We start from the raw sequence: 15,380 nt of genomic DNA, 5'->3' as shown, positions 1-15,380 counted from the left end.
TATTGACTCAGCAGCCGCTATGGAGAAGAACGCAGCGCTGCACAGATCACGGTGATCTGAACAGCGGCACGTTCAAACCTATAGCAACCCAGGCGGCCCGCACAGCATCACTGGGGTGTCCTGGCCGGGCCCGCCTGTGCCCGGGCCCCATAGCGGCCGCCTGGGTCGCTATGGCTATTGTTACGCCACTGCACACACACACACACAGGTTGAACTGGATGGACCAGTATCTTTATTCAGCCCTTCCCTACTATGTAAAAACACTGCTTGGCAATTTACTGTAGCAGAGGTGGTGTTGTCAAATCAAAAAGGAAGTTAGGGGTTTGCTGGATTTCTGGCAGGATCAACAGTTAGGTAGTTTTCTGTACCTGCAGTGTGCATGTATTTGAATTTTTGTTCTTTTCTATTGCCCAGACATACATATTAAGAAGTATGGTACATTTTAGCACCCTACCTAGTACTCCAGGAAGTAACAGGACTGCATGATCACCAACTCCCGTGCGCTGGAAATGTAGATTGACACCATTAATGTGCACTCTTTCCGAAGAGACTGAAGTGCTGTGGGAAGACATATGTCAAAACACAGTTAACATGCTATATCCTCTACTCACTTTTTCATGAAACCATAAAACTTGTAAGTTATCAGGGAAGAAAACATTACAGATAAAAGACACAAATGATAGAAAACCTCATTTCATTACAACTGAGACTGCTTACTGCTTGTTCTTGCAGTAATATGGAGTTACACAGTATGTAGTCAATAGAACTGACTGGCATGGCACTCACACATATAGTAAATAAATACTTTTCTAACATCAAAGCCAAATTTTTTGTCCCCATAGCATAGCTGGAATGTAACACTAAGGAGGTTATTCACGAAAGAACCGAAGGATCCATCCGTAGCTTCGACTGATCCTTCAGCTCTCTTCGGCTGGTCAAACCGAAGGGCTGTGCTGTATTCACTATAGCTCTACAGCAGCCGAAGGCGGCCAATCGGCTCAGCTGAGCCGAAGGCGTATGCTTCGGCTCGACTGAGCCGAAGTGACAGCCTAAGCAGGGCGACCGGCCTGCCAAAGGCCGGCCATAAGCTCCGCAAATGACAGCTGGGCGGAGCCAGGCATGGCGTTGTGGCCGGCTCCGCCCAGTTGTTATTCATTAACCGACTCCTGCTAGAAGACTCTGGCAGGTGCCGGCCAATAGGAAATAGTTGGGCGAAGCTAGCTGTCACTACCGAGCAGAATAGCCGAGTCGAATGCTGCTTGGCTTTTGGCCCCTATAAGAATAGGGGTGAACGGCAGCGAGTGAGCTGCCGGAGTCGGCTCAGCCAATCCAGATGTTGAATCGGCTCAGTCGAAGTCCTTCTGCACTTCGGCTCAGCCAAACATGCAGAGCATTTTCGGCTGCCCGAAGTGCAGCCAAAGGCAGCCGATGTACGGCTGATTTTAGCCGATGTAAGGCTAAAAACAGCTGTACAAACCAGAAGTGAATAGCCGAACGTAGCTCAGCTCACTTCACTTCGGCTGGGTTATTCACTCGGCTGCCTTCTGCATTTTTTTTTTTTATTAGATTTTTTTAATGCACAAAGGCATGCAAATTGTTGAAAGAACTCTAAAAAAGTCTAAGGTCCCTTTCACATGATCCGATCAAGAGGGTATCCATACATGGATCCCCTACTGATCAGAACGAATATCATCCTTGTGACATCCGCGTCTGTGCAGTTTTTTCCTCTGTCTTTTTATGGAAGACAAAACTGACATTGCTGGACCCATATAAGTGTATGGGCAGCTCATCCGTTTACATCCGGTTACCACCAATCACGCACGATCAGGTCTAGCAAAATGGATCTCGGATCCGTCTGTTTTTCTGGACCTGTCCGAGGGTAACCGGATGTAATCAGAAATCCATCTGTTTACATACGACTGGCATACGCTAACAGTCGGCTTCCAATAGACGGACTTGATTAGAAAGCAAGCATGAAAGGGGCTTAAGGTCTCCATCACCAGAGACCAAGACGAGCATTTAACCCTTGCAGTGTTAGGGTAGCCCTACTGCAAGGGGTAATTTTTACATGTCCTTCTTATTTAAATCTTAATATGGAGTAACATTAAATTTAAAGCGCAAGCATAGCCAATACCGGTATTTGTTTTTTTGCCAGTTTTTGAAAATAATAAAAAAATAGGTAAGGTTCCTATGAATTTTATTTCTCTTGTCTATTTCCCATGTGGGGGATTTCCCTTTCATTCCTACCCCAGAGACACAGCAAGAAGTAAAGATCTCTCCAAAGTGAGGGGAAATCCCCCTACAGACATTTGTCTCTAGAAAAGGTTTCCCCTTGGAAGATCCTTCCTGTCCCTGTTGCAAATCAAAAATATTAAAATCCCCATCACTTTCTGTACTGGAGAAACTGGTCAGCTGCACCATCAATGAGAGTGAAAGTCTCCAGCATGGACACAGACATCAGTAAAAAAAAACAACAAACTGACAGAGATTCCAACCCCTCGCCGCTCTATCCAAAAAAAAGTTTCCGCACACAGTTTAGGGCTCATTCACACAGACGTTACCCCACCTAGAATAGTGTGTTGGGTATATGTAGGGTATAGAGAGATGTTTATGTTCAACAGTAGCCCCTCAGCCTGTGCATATCAATGACAGGCCTGAGAAACTCTGCAGCTGCCCACATGTATTTGCACATGGAGCTATTACCTGTGGTTATGGAAAGAAGATTGGCCCTGGAAGATCAGCCATGGACACAAAACAGTCTGCATACATGGCCGCTGATCTGTCCCTAACCATATGTAATTGCTCCTTGAGTGATTACATGTGAACAGCAGCAGTCGGGGTCATCATGCCATAGGCTTCTACAGGCTTCTTGTCTACAGTTAGGGTAGCCACCTTTTCTTCAAGCTAAACCCGAACACTTTTATTGCGGGGGGGGGGAGAGAGAGTTGTATTGCAGCACGGTGAGAAAAAAGTAGTTAATTCTCCTACTTTTTTAATGCATGGTATTGTGGAACCACATGCTGCACTGCAATGCATGTCTGCTGCTTGGGTTGCCATTGAAATGAATTGCAGTGCATCATACCAAGCGTGTGGAACCACACACTAGGTGACTTGTGCAATAGCATGTGCTAAGTGCACACAATGTGAATGGACTCTTAACCCTTGCAGTGCGGGCTGTAGTCGCACTGCAAAGGTAAGATTTTTTATGACCTCTTTAGGGCTAGCTCACACCAGCCCCAGTGCGTTCTGGCCTGATTGGTGCCGGAACGCACTGGATCACATTGTTTTGGGGCGGGAGGGGGCATGGCGGTGCATTGAATTCAATGGCACTACAGCCACGCCCTCCGGCCGCAGTGCGATCGCCAGCACAGGAATCCGTGGAACATCAGTGCCTGCCTTCCGGTCAGAAAGAATGCTGCAGGCACTATTTTTTCCGAGCACACCGGAACGCAGGCGTTAATGTGCCACACGTTCCGGTGCAAGCAATCACACTGCGGCTGGAGGGCGTGGCTGCGGTGCCATTAACTTCAATGCACCACCACGCCCAAAGCAAAGTGAGCAGGCGGAAATGTGATCAAGTGCGTTCCAGCACCATTCGAGCCAGAACACACTAGGGCTGGTGTGAGCTAGCCCAAAATAAGTCATAAAAAAAAAAACGTACCCTTGCAGTGGGACTACAGCTCACACTGCAAGGGTTAACGGTCCATTCTCTGGTTGACAGAGCCTCACTAGCTGAGGTTGTTGCCATGGTAACCCCACCCAGCCACACCTCTGATCTGGAGTCAGCTCTCCTCTGTCAATAATGAGCATGGAGGGGAGGGGGGGGCAACTGAGGGACACAAGACCAGCCTGAAATACTCACAGCAGCTGGTCATTCAGAGGCAATCCAATGCTGTCAGCTCCCAGAGGAATCACTAACATTCTGCATCTTAGAGGCGGCGATACCAGCTTCACTGCTCACAGCCTCTCAGCACGGATTACATTATGACAGGGCTGCAGGGCAAAGGAACTGAGACGCTGCCGATAGGGAGATTTAGGTTGCGCTCAGGGACTAAAATCAGGACACATGACAAGCATGTGTCCGGGTAGAAGCTCGCTTGACAACCGAACATAATACATAGTGGACACCCATCCCCGGACTGTCAGGGTCAAACCCATACTGGTGGCAACCTTATCTACAGTTGAATGTAAATACCTAGAAATACACTGATCTGGGTGGTGTATGGTCACTAATTGCTGTGTGAATGTACCCTTATGTGAACTCCAGCCCCCCAGCTGTTGTGGAACAACAAGCCCCATGAGGTATTGCAAGACTGACAGTTACAGGCATGACTCCTAGAGACAAAGGCATGTTGGGATTTGTAGTTAAAGCACAGCTTGAGGGAGCTGGAGTTGCCTACCCTTGCATTAATCTCTGCCTGAGTTTAAAAAGAATTGATGCACCAGGTAATTGTAGCCGTATTAGTGCACTTGCAACAAAACAATGGAGTACTGTCCATAATACTTTTTTTTATTTGTGCGAAGGTCTCGTTTAGACGGAAGGCTGAGGAAGTGATAAAATCAGATGCTTCATCCACATTTTTCTCACTCCTCAGCCACCCAGTGTGACGTTAGCATTGTGAACGGACAGTGCTGGATACAATGCTGTGATGCTTTGCTTCGTGGTGTGGCACAAATGATACAGCGTGTCGTATTTGGCAGGCAGCGACTATAGAGGTGAATCCTCTTGGGATACAAAAAAAAAAAGAAATGGCATTCAGGATGCGGCAGCATCACCAACTGAACACTGGGCAGCCGCTGCTCTACCGTCCTGTGAAAAGCAATCCACTGAAAACCACTTTTTACAGGCAGACGCCCATCTAAGCAAGATTGTACAATCTCCTTTAGATCTACCAACAACTGTGTAGTGCAAGGGCCTGCCTGATTGGATGCAGAGTGGTTGGATAGGCTAGGTAGACCCCAGCGGTGTCACTAGGCTGGGTATCACCCGGTGCGCACGTCATTATCTTACACGTACGTCACGTCACGTGTACTTCACTGCCGGAGGCCATCTGGATGAAGAGGAGGGGACTTTAATGTGCTGGGATAAGGTATGCAACCGATTTTTCAAAGGGGGTGACACCAACAGGACGGTTAGTCATGTTGGTGTCACCCCCTCTGGTGGTGTCACACGTGCAGGCCATACCCTCCCACACCCCCCTTTGTGAGGCCACTGGTAGATCCTTATATTACATAGTTTAGGTAAATCTAAAGTTGATTGTACAAGGATTATACGGTCAGATTGTGACGTGTATGGTGACCCTAACAGATACTTTTGGGGAGTTCCTGTCTTCTCGGTCTGGGCAGTATGTTGACATGCTGCTAAAGCTTTATGTTATCAGTACTGCTTGGACTGAGAAGAAGGGAACACCACAAATGCTTGTCCTAAAAATGTTAAAAAAAGAATTGATCACATTGCCATATACATTTCAGGGAGCATGATCATGAAATCTTCCACACACAAACTGCATTTGCAGCCAATCTTGTTAAACAAATGAATGTCTGTTAGGCCTCATGCACACTAACAGGCTATGTTTAAAAGAGAACTATGAGGTGAGTAATTTCCACTCATCCTCATAGTTATAGCGGACCTGTGACAAAGAAGCTGTCACAGGTCGGTTCTATTGATTGGGAAGTGAGCAGAAACATGTCCGCTCACTTCCTGATCATCTCCCTGCAGTGAGCAGTGACTGTCAGTCACCGCTCCCCGCCAGGATTCCCCCCTCCCCTCTCCGGTTCTCCAGCACTGAGTGGAGGAACGAACGGGGGAGGAGGCGGGCACAGCTGGCTCTGCCTCTAGATAGGCAGGTGGTGTGCTCGTGACATTTATTCATCTTTATACTGCGTGGCGGCGCCATCCACAGGTCACTACAAGCACCCCCCCTCATTTAACTTTGAGTTTTTCCGGTAAGGAGTGCGACAAGGTAATGCTTCCCACATCACTTTTTCCTGTGCTGGGCTTAATCGCATTGCACACGATTTAGCTGCCTGAAACTGGTCAAACGGTACCGGGACGCAGAAATTTCTAGTTTGGGTAAACTGAGCTAGACTGAATGTACCTAGACCTTGGGTGGAACTACAAGTCCCATGAGGCATTGCAAGACTGACAGTTGCAGGGCATGTTGGGATTTGTAGTTAAAGCACAGATGGAAAGCCAGACTTGCCCACCTCTTACGTATATGCTGCTGGAAGTCTAGGTGTGCATTCACTCATAGAAAAGCATTGCATGAGTCCAGGTGCCTTTAGAAAGGAGCTCCAAACGCACCTGAACTTATTTTAGTGTGCATGAGGCCTTACACATTGTAGCACATTGTCTTAGTTGTAACCCAAAGGCAAACGTCTGCACAGCAGAGGAAACAAAAACTGCGTCTCATGTTTACACTGCACGTCAGCCTGTAGAAGACATGGTTTTCAGTGCAGCTCCTGGCCATATTAGAGAATAATCTGCTTTCCCAGTTCTCATGAAAAGGTGTAGTGTCTTTACCAGAGAGGTGCAGCAAGCCTGTGAGGAGGTGAAGTCCTCAGTACACAGCGCAGGAGCTGAACAGTACAACGCTGCAGTACACAGGACGGAGCCATGTTTCTGTAGCAGCTGCCTCATATCCAAGATCCTCCCTCTATTAAACTAACAGCCTCCCTGTTTATTACCACACAGCTAACTTGACTCCTATTCACTGCCATCTACAGGCACCACATCTATCTGTCTGTACTGTGCTTGCATCTTACACCATATTTACTGACGTATATTCACACCAGCCATCTATGCTGAATGATCGACTGCAGGTGTGCGCTGGGAGCAACAGTGCTGCTGCTCTAATCCCAGTGCACAGCGGTGTTGCTCTGCGGTAGTTTGCATTACAACACGCTGCGCTGAAAAGAAATATGACCTACTTTTTTTTTTTCCAGTGCACACAACAACATGTGGTGTTCGCTGACCTCATTGTAACCCAGGCTTTTCGCCTTGCCTATGCAGAATAAGGGCTCGTTCACAGCACATGCGTTAGCAATGCAACCCCAATGCATCTGTTGTGAATGAGCCTTTACAGTGCATAGATCAACACAGACTTAACACTAGGGCACATAGAAGACAACTGTTTTTTAGGTTCTCTGTTCACACCACAATGCTGTGGTGAGGTGTGCAGAGTTAAAACGCAGAATATTTGCATTTTTATGGAAATCAACTCAGCGCTCCACATTTCACCACACAACTGACTCTGCAGTGGATAGACTTGAATAAAGTGTTATTGTTGGCACTTCAAAAAAGTTGAGAAGAAAGGTGAAAAAATGCAAACAGGGCAATACTTTGTAACAACACATTGCACCACCCCTGCGCATGCTAAAATACCTCAGTCTGGTTTCATTTTCCCATTGTTTTACCAAGTTCTGCAAACAGAGAAAGTACCTGTCATGAATTCCATGTGTTTCCAGTGTCTCTGGTATTAACAACTAGTGATAAGGCTGGGCTTGGTGCAAACCCAAGAGGTGCATTCCCTACCCCGCTGTTATACTGCACAAAGGGGCAGGGAATGCCGCACCTTCCGCCATTGATCGGGCCAGGAGGAGGGGGAATGGTGGTCACAGTTCTGAGTGGGTTGGGGTGAACTGGGTTCGCACAAAGCCCAGGCTCATCTCTACTAACAATCAAGGTATATACAAAGTAGCGGGAGACTCCCGGAGCTTCCGGGAGAGTTGAGATGTCTGAAAGTCCTTTTTCAATATGGCAGGATATAAAACAGGTATATACAGTATAGCCATTACTAGCTTTACTTCTAAAGTAATAATGTAATATTAAATAAATACAGTAATACCTCGGTTCACAAACGCTTCTGTTCGCGAACAGGAAGTGGTTGTAGCTTCCTCTAGTCGAGAACGCAGACAGACCTGTGCACACTTGCTGTGAAGCTTTTTTGTGTGCTTTTTAGCACATACAGTACTGTACAGTATTATTCAATCCAACATGGCTCCAAAGAAAGTGCAGAGCAAGCATGGTATTAAAAAGAAAGTGCAGAGCGTTAATGAATTTACATATGGTTCAGAACGGATTATCCTTATTTACATTTCACCTTATGGGAAAATTTGATTCTTTTCGCGACCACTTTCGTAGGGGTCAGAACGGATTAACCTTATTTACATTGAACATTATGGGGAAATTTGATTCGGTTCGTGACCAATTCGGTTCGCGACCAGAATCGTGGAACGAATTAAGTTCGTGACTTGAGGTACCACTGTATTCCACCTTCTGGATTGTGTGACTCTGCTTCACGTTATCAACAGATCCATTCACAGGATCTGTGAATGACAACGCAGCAGTGGGATTGGTATATCTCAATGGACAACAAGAGTGCTGACATCATTCCCTTGATTACTTCCTCCAGTCCCATAACTGAAGGTCTGTACTTTGGTATAGATGTGGAGCTGGGGGATTAGCTTGCAAGAGCCTGGGCACTGCACCCACGATACAATGATTGTGGTTGTAATGCCTTATGCCAAAAATTATTACATGCACATTTTTTCTTTCATTAATGTGTGCGCATTTATGAATTTTTAACAAAAAGGTGGACTATGACTTTAATAAAGTTATAATTAATAAAATTATATAATACTGTAATATGACCTTAGGTCCATAGTTGCTCCATGCTATATTACCATGCTATAAAATAGCAGTCAGATCCTGTAAATACATTTCTCCTGGAGAGGAGTCCCCAGTCGGTCACACCGCTGTTCACTTTCCCTTTTGCATTTTTGTCATGGTTCTCTGTGAGACAGACACTGACTGTGTGACTGTGGCTGAACGTTCACTTTGCCTCATACATTAACCATAGAGAAGAAGTGGAAGTGAAGACTGTATCCAGTGACACACCGTAGGAACCTATGCCAGCTGAGAAGTATTTCAATACTGTGACTGGCATCAGCTTGAAGAAGCAGACGATAGTGTACACCCTAGATTTGCTCTGTGTAAGCTCTGAGTAGGATCAACTTGGTGCTTGCACAGGGCTTCTTCTTGCTCCTGGTAGTGAACAGAGAGGAAAGGCAGCTAAGTATAAGCTGCTGTGGGGGCTAGCTTTAAAGTGAACCTGTTGCTTTGCCCTGTGTAGGCAATGTACAGATTAACTTTCAGTAAAATGTTTTACTGTACTTTAGCTCCATGTTAAAGTGGAACTCCAACTTGTTTCTCCCTCTGGTGCTTGGTGGAAAACTGTGTTGGTCTTCACTTTCGCTCCCCTCTCAGCTGTGTGAAGGGCATTGCAGCAGGCACACCTCCTGTCTGGGGATGTCCATCATCCAACAAGAACCAATGAGCATCATGGATACGACCGTGTCAGTCAATGCTTCTGTGTCCTATGTGGTGCACACCACTTCCATAGAGCCAGTTTCATTTAGATGGCAAAAACCCCATCCCTTTTTCATTTGGAATGTTGCTGTGACTAGTGTCTGTGCAATGTGATCTAGACTGCAAGGCACAATTAACAACATCTTGTTTCATTTGGCTGAGAAAGGGTTAGGTGTAGAGAGACTCCCCTTCCTTCCTCCCTATGCACAGTAAATTAACTTTTGTATAGCTGACAATGTACTGAATGTTGTTTGGTTGCTTTCTAGTATGAATACAGTGTTGCTTCTCAGTGAGTAGAACTTACTTGCTGTGTTCCGTCTTGTATTAGGTGATAATGTGTGCTGTATTATCCGTTACGTAAGCAGTAAGGAGTATGGAAGTGGAGTTCAGACTTGTGCTGTGCAGAGCAGACTAGACTACTGCTTTTGTAGTGAGATTTGAGCTGCAAACACATGTAACACACATCATCTGTTTTCTTGTTTTCTACAGATTACATTTAGGCAGAGTTGTGTATATTAGCTTAGATAGACATGATGTCTGCAAAATAGCAAGTGGGCATTTTAAACTGAAGTTCATCTGATTATTTGCCCCATCAATATGCTAATGACATTTTGAAATACAACCTTTCCATTTTCATTACGTACCTTATTCTGGACCCAGTAATGCCATCACTGGGTCTGTGTGCTTCTGTTTGCAATGCAGGTAGCCAGGACACAGCAGGCAGGGGGAAGTATAAAAAGATAGATTGCTGCAAACCGGAGTTGAGGTTTAAGCATAAGAATTCTTAACAAATTATGTTATTTATAAGTAGCACCATATTTTTATTAATGCCTTCAGTAGGCCTAAAAACATACATGCACACCTCTAGCCCAACCCTTAAAGGAGAACTATGGGGTCAGGGCTTTCCCCCATAGTTCTCCTAAGGGTAACGGAAGGACACAAACTAGCGTCCTCCCGTCACCCAAAGCTCAGTATACCGCGTGCTATAGCTCGCGGTATACTGAGATGCTGCAGCCGGGACGGATCCCGACATTACTGTCTGGATCCACCCAGCTGCGTTACAGCTGGCTCTGCCTATCTAGAGGCAGAGCCAGCTGTGCCCGCCCCCTCCCGTTCCGTCAGTCAGCGCTAGAGGATCGGACAGGGCAGGGGGAATCCCTGCAGGGAGCCGTGAGTGACAGTCACGGCTCTCTGCAGGGACAGGATCGAGAAGTGAGCGAACGCCGGTATGTGTTCGCTCACTTCCCGATCTATTGAGCCGACCTTTGACAGTTTCATTGTCACAGGTCGGCTAGAACTATGAGGCTGAGTGATTTTCACTCGCCTCATAGTTCTCCTTTAACCTTCAGGTTGATCGTCTGCAGTGCCCAGTCTACCCTCATTCCTCAAGGGACAAGATGGAGGTTGTGCTTCCTATAGCACCTGCCTCTCACCTTATTGGAGAGAGGATGAAGAAGTGCTTTCCAACCTTTCCTTTGGTTAAGCAGAGGAAAATGGGGGCTGGTGTAAAATGCAAGCAAAACACATGGCAAACGCACTCATCAACTTGTTACCAGCTTTTGTCAGGGCTTCCTCCTGACAAACCTGCACCCAATTTTATCTTTTTCCCCATGTGCTCCAAGATGGAGACTCTGATAGTTTAGAGTTAGGACCGCACTATTTAGAGGTGCCTTGGCGTGGCTGTGCGTCTTTCACATTTTCTGCAGAAGACGTGTATCTAAACCTCTGTTTCTAACCTTAGCGGTGAGATAGGTTTTTTTACATGCTGCCTGGTGAGTGTGCTGGGAAAACTTTTTGCTGTTTGGTTTAAAATGCAGGCACGCCTTGGTTGGATCTCACTGGGATCTCATTATTGGATGCAGTCAGTGCAGTGGCCCCCAATGCAGGATGAGGTAAGTATGTCAGCCACAGCATCATATACAAAAAAGGGGATATTTATCAGAGCAGAGAGGGAGTGAGGCTTCATGGACCAGTCTAGCAGGCAGCTGGGATCGGGTGAGTATAACTGTTATTTTAGCTCCCTAGACAAAAACGAACGAGGTTAACCCCACTGCAAGGGTTAAGATTTGATATGCCCGGAGTTCTTCTATAAAACAGAGTTCAACATCATGCACAGATCACCTCACAGGGTCAGTCTAAAGACTGTAGGAATGTATTTCCTGTAAAATACACCTGTTTGTACAACTTCTGTTCTGTCAACTTCTTTCTGTCACATTGATTTACTTTTTTTTTTACTAGAAAAGAACTGCACACATTTTAAATAAAATATATATATTTGATCAGATTTCCCATGTTTTCACAAGTCATAACTACTACATGACTAATTCCATCACTATTGGTCTATAGAAATTCAGTCCCATGTTGGTCACTAACATTAACAGGATGTAAGACAAATATACAGTATTACTGCCATTATAATATGCTTCAAGAGTATAGTATACATACTGGAGGATTTTGTTTTCACTACACAATACAACAGAGCCTGACTGACTGACCATACATAACCTCCCACTCTCAGTCTGATTTCTGATGCATTGAGGATCAGGGAAAGCTAAGGCAAATACTAATTTAAAGTATCGCAGTACTTCAAATACACATTAGGCAGTTGATTAGACAACACTGAGAGCGGAATTCATTAAAACTGGAGAAGACAAAATCTGGAGCAGCTGTGCATAACAACCAATCAGCTTCTCTCTTTTGTGTCCAAATCTTAACTGAACAAAGAGTGAAGCTGATTAGTTGCCATGGACAATTGCTCCAAATTCTGTCTGCACCAGTTTAATCAATTCCCCCCTGAATGTTTTCTTAGGATCAGAGTAAAGATATATCAGTCTGTTCACCTAATAGTGGTATTTTATTTTTCAGTGGAGCATGGTGGACCGAGTTAGCCTTTGGCTTCTTATATGGCTTGGGTACTTTCACAGTAAGATCTTCCTGACATAATTGCATAAATGGAATCCGTGGCTCTCCCATTTCAAATGAAGCTAGTAAGGACATTTGCCCACTTGCTGGGTGAAATAAACAGCTTCTCCCTGTAATACACTGTCAGATCTAGACTGCCTTTGAACTGTTTGCAGGTGAGGTTTATGGTGCAGATCTAATGCTAAAAACAACATAATATCTAAACATATAAAAATACATTGATTCTAGAAGTAGAAGTTCTTAAAAATATATGTATTTAAGTTACCTAATGTCATATAAAATCCATAGTAAATTTACCACAATTCAGAAAATACATTCATCCAAATTACATACAAAATGTAGAAGAAGAGGATCCCATTTGTTATTTTTGAAAGGCAGATGGTCTGGGACAAAAGTGCATCAGTGAACACTCTACTGTATCCTGTATCTTTCTGGAAGAGGTTCTTTCAGCCCAGTAATAATGTGAGGCAAATGTAACTTGTCCAAGTCCATTTGGCACTATATGCATCATAGGCACACGTGGTAGTCAACAAGAGGAAATGATAAACTAACCTTTAAAAGTCCTGGCACTTTGTGACACAAAATTATGTGTTGGGGAACCATAATACCATCAAATTCTTTTTTCACTACCTTATACGTTAAAAAAAATCCTTGTTCGGCGTATCATTGCTGATCTTCAAAGGACTTTTTCCATCAACAGAAGACAACCAATTTGTGATAAGGATTCAACAGCTAAATGATTCCATTCCCCTCTCCAAGTGCCTAGGGATCCTAAAAACAGACCCTGATGGCTAAAGCTGACAGAATTAAACTCACAGTCTGTAATAGTTTATCATGCATAGGCATTTCATGTAAACAAATCTGGGCCTTCCCAATCACAATGTTTCATAAAAAGCCTTTTTATTACAATTAGTCTGCTTTTTCGGCTTGAGTTTAGAAAAGCAGCCAGCTTGGAGGCATATTGTAGCCCGTGGTAAGATTTGTCTTAAGATTCTTCACAAACATTTACAAAGTTTAGACTAATTTCAGTGTTTGCATGGTTTAGTTCAGCTGAATTAGATCATTAAGAAGGCCCTTTTCGTCCAAAGCATATAGGGCCTTTGCCACCTTGCCAACTGTGGCATTCTTAGATCCTTCTTTCATTTGCCACTTGTACACCATTTGGAAAACTTTTTCCTTAAGTCCATCTCTTTCATAGTCATGGTCAATCTCTTCAATTTCTGGTTGTCGAAATCCAACTTCGCGAGCAAACTCCTTCCATTTCTTGGACAAGTTCTCTCTCAGAAGACGAAGCTGTTGCTCAGTCACTAATGCATTGTTCTCTGAAAGACATACACAAAAAGTCAATTTAGAGGAAGCCTGTACTGAGAGGTGGCTCGCACCAGGCACAGCGGAGCCCGGGTCAAGCAGGACAGCGGGAGCGGGGGGCCGCATGGACCGGCACCTTATACAAGCAATCCGCCCGCTCTATAGCCGGCGTATCGCTTGTATGTAAACAGGCATGTTTCTACATTTTTAGGTTTCATCTCTGCCTGTTTTTAAATTTGGGCAGGTTCCCACTTGCGCGCGTGATAGGAAGTGGCTGACGGGATGTTTAAATACGTCCGCGAAAATCTAGGAAGCTCCCGACAGGCCTTTTTTCGATACAACGGCCGGCCGGGAGGCGGTTAAAAAAAAAAACGGGGAAAAAAAAGAAAAGTTTAAAAGAAATTTAAAAAAAACACAGGCAAAGATTCTGGCTAGCAGTGACAGGGCCGACACCTGCCAGAGTCTTCCAGTTGTTATTGTTTAATGATGGCTCGGCTACTGCACAGGCTATTCACAACAGCCCTTTGGTTCCACTAAACTGAAGGGCAGAGGCGGCCGAAGAGAGCGGACGATCAGCCGATGCTACAGGTGTATCCTTCAGCTCCATAGTGAATAACCCCCTAAGTGTTCAATGTCTTACTGTTTTAAGTGGTTGTATAGCACCCCAGCGAGAGTAGAAAATCTTCTATTTTGCACAAGGTTGTATAAAAGGTCCACAGTTTACACATACACCCTGCTGAGAAAGCATCTGTTCACACCAGCACTACAGCATGGCCACTGGTGTGTGCTGTTATGGAAGTGTTTTTTATTAAAAAAAAGTGCCATTCCAGCCAGTTCTATTTGCCACCAGATGCAGTGTAGTGCACAACGGGTGGTGCAAACTGATGTGATAGGAAACAAACCAAACTGCCTTGTGCATGTGTTGGGACAGTGATTGGCAAGGCTGTCCAGTGCAGCCAAATACATATGGTTTGAACAGGCCCTAATATCTACAGCTCTACAATTAGCAGCGTGTGAGGTTTGCTGACTGGAGAGCAGTATGTGTTGGACCTTCCTCGAGACACAACTGCTCTCACAAAGAGTGGCTTTTTTCTGCAGCCTTGTGCACACTCAATATACAATATACAGTTGAGCCTCATCTACTGACAGTGGAAGATCCTGGACGAGATAGTGCCGCTCCCTGCCTCTCCCACCCGCGGTACTAGTGACATTACATACAGCTGTCACTCTCACAGACTTTACTGCGGTTCATTGTAAAAAAACAAGTAGTGTGCCGGTTTTCTAAACTGGACCGCAGTAAACTCTGTCACAGTGACAGCTGTATGCACCAGCGTTCTCGACAGAACACTGGCGGCTGTGCGGGGATGTACACAGGCGGCTGTGTAAATGCCTGTCATTTAAGAGAAATGTTTAGCCTGGGGGAGCCTGTACAGACTCTGCAGGCACCGCCAGGCAACCCCATCCTGCTGTGTGGGTCATTGTGAGGACCCTCCCCTGCGCTCTCTCCACTCCTATGGTCGCCATAGGCTCAGAAGAAAGAGGTGCTGCAGGAGTTAGGTGAGGCTGGGGAATCTATGGCTGATGGCGGGGAAAGGGGGGGTTGGGAGACTGCAGCTGTCAGTATTGCTGACTTGATGTATATTGTATAGCTGGTGGTATTCTGCATTGCTGTATAATGATTATACAGCAATGCAGAATACCACCAGCTATACAGGACTACAAATTCCAGCAATACATTATACAAAGCTGCAGTGGCGGATCCGGGGATTTCCCCGCCCCC

The 15,380-nt window shown here is 45.3% G+C and overlaps 1 protein-coding gene across 2 annotated transcripts in view; it reads right to left on the bottom strand.

The window, feature by feature from the left end:
• The window catches only part of BPHL (biphenyl hydrolase like), a 23,034-nt gene extending 16,399 nt beyond the window's left edge, over positions 1–6,635 (bottom strand). For both annotated transcript variants that reach the window (XM_018564345.1, XM_018564346.1), the window contains exons 1-2: positions 6,524–6,635; positions 455–558 (exon numbers count right to left, since the gene is read on the bottom strand). In XM_018564345.1, coding sequence (XP_018419847.1) covers positions 455–558; positions 6,524–6,618 — 199 coding nt within the window. In that variant the 5' untranslated portion in view covers positions 6,619–6,635. The remainder of the gene's footprint in view (positions 1–454; positions 559–6,523) is intronic.
• Positions 6,636–15,380: the final 8,745 nt, after the last annotated feature.

Source organism: Nanorana parkeri, unplaced genomic scaffold (genome assembly GCF_000935625.1).
Source record: "Nanorana parkeri isolate BGI_ZX_2015 unplaced genomic scaffold, ASM93562v1 scaffold746, whole genome shotgun sequence".
Lineage (NCBI taxonomy): Eukaryota > Metazoa > Chordata > Amphibia > Anura > Dicroglossidae > Nanorana > Nanorana parkeri.
Note: the sequence above shows the minus strand (reverse complement) of the source record. Positions and strands in the feature narration are given on the sequence as shown.